The sequence below is a fragment of the Geospiza fortis genome, unplaced genomic scaffold, assembly GCF_000277835.1.
Source record: "Geospiza fortis unplaced genomic scaffold, GeoFor_1.0 scaffold396, whole genome shotgun sequence".
Classification (NCBI taxonomy): domain Eukaryota; kingdom Metazoa; phylum Chordata; class Aves; order Passeriformes; family Thraupidae; genus Geospiza; species Geospiza fortis.
Window position 1 is genome coordinate 3979840 of NW_005054345.1, and position 11038 is coordinate 3990877.

The following is an 11038-nucleotide window of genomic DNA, read 5'->3' on the forward strand; positions in this document are numbered from 1 at the left end:
GGAAGAGCTGGAGCAGAAGCACCGGACAGTGAACGAGCTGGAAACTGAGAAAAGGTGATGGGGGAAACTGCACCTTCAAATAGAGCAAAAAGTGATCTCTGGAGTTTTTAGGGTGACTTGTGCCTTGCATCTGTAGTGTAGGAACCTTTTCTTTCACCATAAATGAAGGATTATGAAGCAAGGAAGAAGGAAAGTGGCTTAAGTGTGGTAGATTTGTGTGTACCATACCCTGAAGGATGTGTTGCTTACAGGACACTCTCCTTCAATCTGAATTATTCTTGGTAGACCAAGAATGGATGTGAACTCTATTTCTAGAACTTCAGACTGTTAAACCATTTTCTATCAATGAATGCTAAAAAAAATTTACTAGAATAGGAAAATTTTTGATAGTTACGGTTTCTCAAAACTTAAAATGACTATAGGAATTTCATTATAAAATGTTCAGTAAAGCTCCATGTGTTTGTTTCTGCAGAAGTTCCAGTCAAACTAAAAGCATTTGAAATCAGTTTATTTGTGGCTTTAGTTGTGGTGGGTGGATCCTCTGAAAAACTAATGAAACAGAAAAATCTGTGAACTGTTTATTTAGATGGGCAATAACTGAGTTTTCTTCCTAAAAGGCTCAATGAAGAGCGTATTGGAGGATTACAGCAGCAGATTGAAGATCTGCAAAAGACTTTACAGGAGCAGGGAACCAAGACTGAAGGAGTAAGTGAAACATTTTGCCAGTTTTGTTTAAAGTCCTCCAGTTTAGCATCAAGTCCTTTGTTTAGCATCTTATTTTTCAGTGTATCTGAGGAATACCTCCATATCAACTGCAGTTCACTTGAAAAGCTCCTTGTGATTCTTTCTATGGAACTGTAACCCTTCTACTTTACTTTCAAAGTCCCTGGTTTTATCATTCAGTAGATTTATTTGCTTTGGCTTATTTAGTTGTGCTAAGTATTCTTGGCTGATTTGTAAGAGCCCTTGAATGTTGCATGGTATGAAATACTGAAATACAACTGAATTTTAACTCTCTCCTTTCACAGTCCAGCAACCTGAAGCAGAAATTGGCAGCACACATGTAAGTAAGGCACATGCATCCACAGTAGCTTATTTACACAAAATAAAGCACAGGAACTGCTTAAATCTTGGTAGAGATGTCTTGTTTTTCTAAGCCACTGATTTGAGAATTTGCATAGAGTTAAATATTGGTGTCACAGTTTTGTTTACTCTGACCATGATGATCTTGTAGTACCAGTACCACTTCACTGTCTCTTCATCACCACAAGCATTTTAACTGTTCTGATTCTACAACAGACTGCTAAAACCATCACTCAAATTGTATTCTACTCCTCTGAAATATTTCCAGTCCTTTCAGCAGATGTAGTTCTTCCTAAGACGATGCTGGAGGGGCTTAATTGTTAGTTTTCTTAGTTTTAACTAAAGGAGGATCAACTAAGAAGTGACAACTTTTATGATATTAATATTTCTATTCAAAGCCTGAAGAAGTGCTAGAGCTTAAAATAGTTAATCTTCTGTAATGAAGTTAAAACTTCCAGTTGTTAAACCTGGACTTATTTGTGAGCTTAATCCTTAGCCCAACTTTTCATTCACAGGGAAAAGTTGAACGAGGTTCATGATGAGTTACAGAAGAAGGAGGCTGATCTTGCAGAGCTCCAGCCTGATGATAGTCAGAACCGTGAGTTGTTTTGTGGTTTGGGAGGTTTTCTGTATTTTTTTAATAAGACTGTTAAGTTTCTTCTGAAATGATTCCCATAGCCACTGGATTATGGGGTAGTTGTCTGGATGAGGCTTTCTGCTGCAGCTTAGCTTTAAGTCTGAACTGGGGGTCTGGAGGGGTTCTGTGTGTGGTGGTGGTCAGGGAGAGGATCCTGGGGAGCATGAGGTTTGTTGAACAGTGCTCTGCAAAATGGGATTTCAGGGTCAGGTGGGACAGCTGAAACAAAAATAAGAACTTAAACCTTCTAAACTTAAACTTCTAGCTTCTACATTGCTCTCTGTTTGAGGGATGGTGAAATCAAAAGAACACAGAAGCCCTGGAAGTACCATGTCTGTTTTTATTTTGTGTCTTTGTTGATAATTTCTGTAAACAGCCCAGAAGATTGGAGAGCTGGAAGCAGCTTTACGAAAAAAAGATGAGGATATGAAAGCAATGGAAGAAAGATATAAAATGTACCTTGAAAAAGCAAGGAATGTGAGTGGCATGTTTCTGAGCATATGCATTCCTCCCTCATAAATTGTTAAACAGATTGAGTGTGTGTGTCCCCACCTCCCAATTAAAAGCAGTAGCTGCAAATTGCATTTTTAGTCAGATTGTTCAACTGCAGTCAATTAAATCTGAGAGAATAAATAGTGTTTAGGCTGAGCATGAGGTGTGCAGTAAGGATTCCTTCATACCCTTTGGTCTCTTGTACAGGGTAACAGCCTGGCCAGTGCCCAGCCTGTTCTCACACTCCTCCTTTGAGCAGGAGAGATGCAGAGCTGTTGAGAATCAAACTGACTTGCAATGCTCTTGTTTTGCCTTGTCCAGGTGATAAAAACCCTAGACCCCAAGCTAAATCCAGCATCAACAGAAATTACGTTGCTCAGAAAACAGATACTGGAAAAAGACAAAAGAATTGAAGCACTAGAGGTAAAAATTTTACATATTTTTAAAAATAATTTCTAATATAATCTGTTTCTGATATTAGTCATTCAAGATGTTGTTTCCTAGTAATTCAGTAAAATCTGCCTGGCTGAAATTCTTAAAAGATTGTTGACAGTAGTCCAAACATCAGAAAAAATTGGGGAAATGCATTGAGTTGCACAGCAATATTGACAGGACTATTTTTGGAATAGTTGCCTGAGCAAATAGGAACTCCTCAGCATGATTCAGTAGGCTGATAGGCCTGACTGTAAATGCTGTGGCCTCACATTTCTTTTATGTATGAGCACAAGGGAAGTATATTATATAATAGCAATTAGCCAGTCACTGGAGGTACATTCTTTTCAGGTGAAAAATTACTAAATTATTTATAGATTTTCTGATACACAGCAGGCCTCTTGTGCATTTCCCCACACAAACCCTCAGAGTACATTTCCAAATTCTGTTTGTGTTTCTAACTGCAATTTGTGTAGTTCAGCCTCTTCTTAAAGCAGGCTGATATTTATCTCTCAGTTTTTTATGGAAGTATCTTTGTTTATACTTCTAGGCTTTGTAGTTATTTGGTGTATTGAAGCATTTCTGCTGCCTGTGTTTATTTCACTCAGTGAACTGCAGCAAGTTTATGCAGATAAAAATTGTGGTTTAACTGAGATTTGTCCTTGCAGAATGAATGCAAAATAGCCAAGCTACGTGACTATGAGGAAAAGCTGATTGTAACTGCATGGTACAACAAGGTGGGTCAAAAATCCACTTTTTGAAACATCTTTTGCTACATGTACCAGTTAAATCTTAATTAACCTAAGAAATGCAGCGGAAAAAATTCTGTGTGCGTACTAAGAAAGCGTGAGCAGGATGGGTAATTTTTTTCCTTCTGTTTTTGCTGTTGTTGAAGTTGTTGTTTACCTCTTGCAGAGCCTGAGTCTGCAGAAGCTGGGCATGGAAGCCAGGCTGGTGGGCAGCAGTGGCAGGGGGGGGGGGAGCTGCGGGGCCGGGCCCGGCCGCTCCTTCCTGGCGCAGCAGCGGCACGTCACCAACACCAGGAGGAACCTCACTGTTAAAGTACCAGGTGCAACATCTGATTAAACACGAGGACATGAAGAAGACTCACATGCTAAAGTGTCCTTAAATGTTTTATACCTTTCCACTTTACCTACTTGATGAGAGAGGAGGTTAGAATGCTGGGCAGCTGCAAATGACAACATCGGAGCCTGTCAGGAAGGGATTAAGGTGATCAGCCAGAAGGTAGCATGTGGTTTTCCAAGTAGATTTAATAACTGCAGCATGTACAAGCACAACTTAAAAGATTTCTATTTGCCTTCAGATTATATTGTAAATATGAAATTTGGCACTATATATTTAAAACTTTATTTAAGTGGGTTTGGGCTAGAAAGTTGACTTTTATAATGGGAAGAGGTTATGCAAAGGTGTACTTCAGGAAACTGGCAATATTGGGCATTTTTGCTGGGCTCTTCTGAAAACAGATCTAAAAGATTGGTAGCATCTTTTAAAAAAAGACTTTTTTAGAGTAGAAAGTACAATTTTAAAAGCAAGAAAGTACTTGCATTTATAGAAGAAAATAAAAGTGTGGTACCAGTTGTTACGTAACAGAAGACAGGAATTGTTTTATGAGAAGCAGAATTTCTCAGTTTATTAAAAAAAAGAAAAGCAAAGCTTAAGTTGGTGCATATATGCACTGAGGAAAACCTGTCTTTAAGATGAATTCACTTAAGCCATAAAAGCTTGTCTTTTCCTGAGTAAGAAAAAAGCTATTATACTAACTCAAAAGTCTGGGCTATATTTTAAAAGTCTGGCATATTGGTATACTGCATTTATCTGCAGAAAGGGGATTAGGTGGGAAGGAGCCCCATTTATTTCAACCTGTAATGTAGTTTCACTTGGCTATTCTGAACTAACTGTGCTAGGCAGAGGAGTGAGAGATGGCTTTGGCCAGGTTATTTGTTGGCAGGGAGCAAAGTGCTTAAACTGTAATAGTTTGATTGAAGATTAAATGGGGGCTGTTACCTGACATCTGTGTGCAGGAAGTTGCTGTCTTCCCCAAAACTTGTGACTTTATTTCCCAAATGTCTAACTCTTGTTTTGAGTTGTAATTTTAGAAAACCTGTTAATGTCTGTTCTTTGCAAATGGTCTAGAAAAAGTTCATTATACCAATAGTTAAATAAAATAAAATTGCAGCAGCCCTTAAAATGAAATGAATACACTTAAGTACTTGAGGGTGCTGTACCAGACCACCATCTAATATAAAATTCAGCTGCCTGTGAGAATGAAAACACACCTGTCTTTCCATTAAGGCCATCTTTGATTTGAGAACAGGGTTCAGCTGTACAGAATTTTAAAGTTTTGAATTGTGACATTTGGATAGTGTGTCATGTTGCCTGCCCCTCACTATAACTTGTCCTTTGATTTCTTCCTTCCCCAACATCTTAAATCTTTAATTGGGCATTGCATGTCATGCCAGAGAAAAGGCAAGCATTCATTTTTGATACTTGGGGTTGCTTATTAGTTGTGGTGATTGTTTTACAGTGCTGTATGTATGGATAGGCATTCAACAGATTTCCTCCTTCAGAAGGCATTGTTTAAAAGCCAGGCTCGTGCTCAGTGTGGCATGAGCCAGACATGTGGCTGTTGGAAAGTGTCTGTGGTGGTGTTCTTCAGGACTCTATGCTTCTTTGGACTACCTCGTGGGTTTTGAGGTCTTTTATTGCTGCAGTGGTGTTAGTGGAGTTGGTGTTGTTAAGGTACAGTTGCATATTTAATTTGCCAGTGCTGTGGGTGGGAGGGAGGTGGTGTTGAGCAGGGGAGCAGGAGATTAAGGCTTAGTAAGATGCTTCCATTCCTGAAGTCTGGTATTTGGTGTGTTCTAGTGAAACGTGGAGCTGTTGCTGATGGTGTTGAGTGGGTCTCTTAACCCTCGTTCTTTGCAGCATGGAAACTTTCATGGATGTCCTTCAAATACTCATGTAGTTGGTAGGTTTGATTTGTTGTACTTCTCCCAGTAGTGGAGCTGTGTCAGTAGTCTGTCAGGTGCTGAATAGTGACAAACTTGGAGCAAATGTCTTTGACTTACACTTCTCAAAACTGCAGACCCTGGGACCAAAAATAACTAAGAGCCTCCCTATCATTTAATTGGAAGTTTGTCTTCTGACTAGTGATGGAAGAATTTAAGTCCCGATCAACAGACAGGGAACAGCCTTTTTCAGGGCACAGTTGTCCCCAGTAATCATGTTGGGGTTGCCAAAATGAATCTGGTTTTCAGGTATTGGATGAAATGTTGCTTATTTGGGGCTTTTCCAAACTGTTAAGAGTGAAGCCTGTGAATATCACTCCAAGGGTTTCTTTGGGACTGAGAACCTGTTTAAAACAGCTTTTATACAACTAGTTAAACCTGGGTTCTGTCCTGTGAACGAGGAACTGATGTGTGGAAACAAATACTGGAGTATAAGCCATGGTGTTATATTCACTTCAGCTCATCTGCTTGTGCAGGAAGGACCATTAGGTCAGGATCATTTTAATGTTTGCTTCACCCATGTCAAAGCAAAAAGCTGCTAAAAACACTGCTGTGTTACAGTTGAGCTGTGTCCAGCATGCAGCAGCAGAGCCCTGTCACTCCATGTCCTTTGATGCACCACGGCCGAGGCAGGAGGAACAGAGAGGCCCCTTGGCTCTCCTGAAAGGTGAATTTGTACCAGCACAGTTCATATGAGGTGAATATATGAGGTGAAAATCAATGAGGTGAAAAAATATAAGGTGAAACCACTGAACCCTGCTGAAGTTAAATGGCCTCATTAGGAATTTAGCCAGTTTCCAGTAAAACGGGTAATGTAGATCCAAAGAAACAAACAAAAAAATGTTCTGATTGACATATCATTTGTTAATTATTTTTTATATAAGATTAATTACTATGGAGGAGAACTGTTTTATAGCAATAATACAAAATATGGACTAGTAGGTTCTTTTACTCAAGATGGGTCAGGCAGCAGTTTTGAGAAGATTCTTTTGCAACAACCTTATTATATAGTGGTTTAAGAAACATTCACTGAAAATAAATTTTCACCTGATTTTTTTGTTCATTAAAAAATATATATATATATATGGGTATTCTATTTTCTATGATATACACTTACTTGGAAGTAAGTAATATAAGCAATACTGATGTTCTATTTAGGTAGCCATAAATAGTTTAGAAATTAGAAAATGAAAACAGTTGTTTAGGAGTTGGTAGTGTCTAGTACAATAATTTTCTTACTTGTTTCTTTTTCCCCTTCCCCTAAGTTAAGGTTTTCAGTGTATTGGTGTCTACATCTTCTGTTTAAAACAAATGTAAACACTGTGTTGCATAGAACTCAAAAAATTGCACTAATTTTTAAACTTCTGGTTTTATTTTTTTTCTTTGGAAAAAATCCTTTTATATTCACATAAAGATTTTTAAAATGAATTCTTTGGTGTCTTTATTCCAAGCTATGTATTTAATGGTCCCTAGCTGGTGTTTCTGGGCAATGCACAACCTGGTTCTGTATGTTGGTACATTTACACCACCTCAAATACCCTGTTTCAGGACAGGTATTGTAAGAGGGTATGGATGTGGTGAGTTGTGCTGCTCTCCTCTGCTGTTTCCAGTTCCTTCATCCCACCCAAAGCTGGCTCCCTCTGCTCAGCCCAGACTGAGAGCTGAGCAAAGGGCCTTGTGAAGTGAGAGATTAAACCCCTCTGCTGATGGGCTGTGGAGTGACTCACTAATTACTGCTGCTGAGGAGGGTGAGGGTCTCTGCCTGTTCTCAGCCCCACCTGAGAGGTCACAGAGCACAGGCACAGCTCTAAATCACTGTTCTTGCTTTTGTTGGGAAGAGAAAACTGTCTGCCCTGTCCAGCCTGCTCTGCAGGTGATTTATGTGCTCCATCCTTAGTCCCATTGCCAGCTCTCATTCCCTGAGCACTACCCCCTGGCCAGAAGTGCTGTTGGTGAAGACTGGCAGCCCTCAGCCCTTGGAGTGAAGATCTGAGGATGAGGAGCTGCACTGATTGCTCAGTGTGGAAGGGCCTGTCCCAGAGGGGGTGAAGCCATTATGGAAGAGCTGGTTTTCCTGCTTGCTGAGGCTGGACATAAAAGCAGTTTCAGACACTGAAACCAAAACGTGCAGCTGTGTGAGGGAGACGGGAAGGGAAGAGCTGCTCAGCTGTGCAGGAAGCCTGAACTGAGCTGCAGAATGTGTTCAGTCCTGACCCTGTTTGCACCTTCTGGCAGCTCCTGAAGAGCCAAGCACTGCAGCAGGAGCTCTGTGTGTTCAGGTGAGGGGTGTCCCTGGAAGAGGAATACAGGATTATAGCCCTGAGTGCAAAGGAAAGGAGGAGCTAAGTCAGTCATGTGTGAGAAATAGGTTAGATGGAGGGGGCAAAATATTCAAGAAGCCTGTGAAATGCATTCTTCTTTTGTAATTCAACTAACTGAGCAGAGGCCTATGGAGGAAGCTTTCAGATAGAGCAGCAGTTTGGGAAAGAAAATGGAATCTGAGCAAGGCAGTGGGGGGGCAAAAGTACCACAAAACATGACACGTGTGCACTGGGATTGTTTTGGGAGTAATGCTCACACCGCAGAAACTTACCACTGTTCCCCAGTCAATTCCAGACATGCAGCCCACTTGCAGCCTTTCCCTTCTCTCAGAGAATGAAAGGAGATCAGGTCGAGAAGGTCAAATTACTTTCTTGTTTCTGCTGGGAACAGGAGGTGTGGGAGCCCATGCCAGCAGCAGGTTGGAGGGCAGCTGGCATGAGGAGAGGGGGGGTGTAGGGCTGGGGCTGACCAGGTTCTCCCTTGGAGTGGGATGAGACAAGTCTGCATTTAATAAATGCACTGGTTTGTGTCCCACCACGTGTCCTCATTTCTCCACCTTACCGGGTCTGTGAAACAGCCTCAGGTTCCAGGAGCAGTATCTCAGCCCAAACTCTTGTTTCCACTGGCACAGAAAATCAGAGGAGGTGGCAGAACCCCCACCCAGCCAGTGCTGAAGGAGCTGTGCCAGAAGCTGTGTTCACCCGGGAGAAATTCGCTTCCTCTCGGAAGAGGTGAGTTGTACTCCAGGGAAATTTGAAAAGAGGAAAAGATTGCTCTCTGCTCATTTCCTCAGCAGGAGAGCAGGAGCTGGAGGTGTGTGCTCCTGGTGCTGTGCTGATTTCCTGATTTCCTATCCTCCTCCTGGGAGCTGCAGCTTCTGCCTGGAGGTCTCAATAGGCTCCTTGGGGTGCAGCTGTTTCCCAGTTCAGTGCATTTACTGGTGTTAACCTTTGGTTGCCAATCTTGGGACTGTTTCATTGTGTAGATGATGGTTCAAAATAGTAACTTGTTGCTGTTATTTCCCAAGGCACCCTTTTCCTCCTCAGACTGTTGAGTGCAGCTGAACTGCATTGTGTGTTGCTGGAGCTCACCCCACTGCCCTCGGACACAGCAGCCACTCATGATGCTGGGCAGGTAAACAGAGAGGATTTTGCATATTGCAATTCTAGCTGTGCTGCCAGGATCATTTTTTCCATCACTTCTGTAGGAATTGCCTTTGCTTTTACAGTGCCAACCTCCTGCAGTGCAGGGGCAGAGACACAGGGCATGGCCAAAGCCTGCAGCCCCTGCTGGACATGGCCTGTGCTGGTCTTCACTTTGCAGAACACTTGATGACAGAAATGCTTTGATAAAGATTTATTTTGTATGAGACAAGTTAGAGAGTGACTTTTTATTTATATAAGTACATATTAAGGAAATGTCAAATTAATTAATGTGTTGATGTTATAAAACAAAGGCTGGTATTGCTCTCCCACTGTAATCAGCCATAGTGGGTGGCTCCACAGTGCAGTATCTAGTGTCCCTCATTTTGCCAAGATGAACCATGGCCATCCATCTCAAAATTAGGAAATCCCCAAGCCCCTCATTAATTTACAGTGCCATAGAGCAAGCCTAATAATGCCCTGGAAGCTCCCAGGCTGATCCCATGACCGCACCATCGTGGGATACAGAGTTCAAGATCTAATTGTGAAAAAAATGATTTTACAATTGCTTTGAAAGAAATAAACCACCCAGCCTCCCACTAGAGCTGTCAAGGGCTTGTTTTCAGCAGCCCTGACAAAGGATTTTCCATGTGAGGATGGTGGCCAAGGCTCCCCTAGCGAGGCACAGCACAGATCTTGTAGGGCTGTGGGGCCATTGTGATGCCCATCAGGGGCTGGAGGCTGAGCGTGGTGCCCGGGGGTGCCTGGAAGGTGAATTTCTGGAGCAGGGAGGTGAAGAAGAGGAAGAGCTCAGAACGGGCCAGCAGCTCGCCCAGGCAGGCACGCTTCCCTGTGGAGACAGAACCCACAGCATCCTCAGAGTGTGCTTTTGCTGCTGAAAATGCTTCTGCCTGCCCTTAGGACCATGGTCCAGCTGTGCTACCCCATTCCTGGGTGAGTTTTTCAATCCAAACCAAGCTTCCCAAGAATACTTTGGCATTACAGCATGGCCTGCATGCTTTTTACACACACACATGACCTGGATGTGCCCATGCTGGGGCAGCTCACCAAAGAGAGGAGGAGATGTTGGTGCTGGTGTAAAGGCAGGGGCTAAAAGCAACTTCCCCATGGAAGCTGCTGCCTGGGGAACCCTGTGGTGGCCACAGTGAGGCCCCTGGTGAGCTCAGCCATGGGGAGCAGAGCAATGGCCTCAGTGAAGATGTTCCTAAGATCTCTGGAATTTACATGTTCTTTTATTCCTCCTCATTTCTCTTCTGTGCACGTGGTGCTTTCGGGAGGCAATGGGAGCATTTTGAGCAGCACCTCCAGGGTGCATCTGCCCTTTCCATTGCTGTTTTCCTCTCTGTCTCCACCCTGCAGTTGGAAACTCAAGCCCACATGCACCATAATTCAGCAAATCTTACCTGTAGAAAATGGTAGAAAATACTCGTTTTTCCAGAACTTCCCATCCTTCAGAAAATGCTCAGGGTTAAAAGTGTCAGGGGTTTTCCACTCATTCTTGTCAAACAGCAGAGAGGTTAAATTTGTCATCATAATAGTGCCCTAAGAGGAAAAAAGAAAAATAAATCATACTTCTCTGGCACTGACAGCAGGAGGGGCAGTTTTATCTTCCAGTCTCCTCTCCAGGAAGAACATCCTTAGTCAAATTCTACTGAAATTATTTGTGCAACATCCCACTGCAAGCCCAGATTTTCTACTTCCTGTCTGTTTGGAGGTGCAGTTATGTAACTGCATTTTCCCTCATCAGCATCATTTTTATCTGTTGTAAGCTTGGGCTAAAGTCCCTGTAAGAGCTGGGAGCTGTGCCTCAAAGGCATGTGTGGGGTGGGGCACTATTCAGGGAGCTGGAGAACTTTGGATGGAAAAATCCATGTTCAGCA

At 42.4% G+C, this 11038-nt stretch overlaps 2 protein-coding genes across 3 annotated transcripts in view; one reads left to right on the forward strand and one right to left on the reverse strand.

The window, feature by feature from the left end:
- The window catches only part of HOOK1 (hook microtubule tethering protein 1), a 19689-nt gene extending 12588 nt beyond the window's left edge, over window positions 1–7101 (forward strand). Inside the window, exons 14-21 of the mRNA XM_014307837.2 lie at window positions 1–54; window positions 618–705; window positions 1029–1063; window positions 1599–1681; window positions 2097–2197; window positions 2534–2635; window positions 3313–3381; window positions 3560–7101. The exon at window positions 1–54 is cut by the window's left edge and continues 69 nt beyond it. Of these exons, the coding sequence (XP_014163312.1) occupies window positions 1–54; window positions 618–705; window positions 1029–1063; window positions 1599–1681; window positions 2097–2197; window positions 2534–2635; window positions 3313–3381; window positions 3560–3730 (703 nt within the window). The 3' untranslated portion in view covers window positions 3731–7101. The remainder of the gene's footprint in view (window positions 55–617; window positions 706–1028; window positions 1064–1598; window positions 1682–2096; window positions 2198–2533; window positions 2636–3312; window positions 3382–3559) is intronic.
- Window positions 7102–9336: 2235 nt separating this feature from the next.
- The window catches only part of LOC102039653 (cytochrome P450 2J2), an 8892-nt gene continuing 7190 nt past the window's right edge, over window positions 9337–11038 (reverse strand). The window contains exons 9-11 of one of the 2 annotated variants that reach the window (XM_031058589.1): window positions 10562–10700; window positions 9769–9987; window positions 9337–9617 (exon numbers count right to left, since the gene is read on the reverse strand). In XM_031058589.1, coding sequence (XP_030914449.1) covers window positions 9812–9987; window positions 10562–10700 — 315 coding nt within the window. In that variant the 3' untranslated portion in view covers window positions 9337–9617; window positions 9769–9811. The other variant, XM_031058588.1, reaches the window with a different exon arrangement.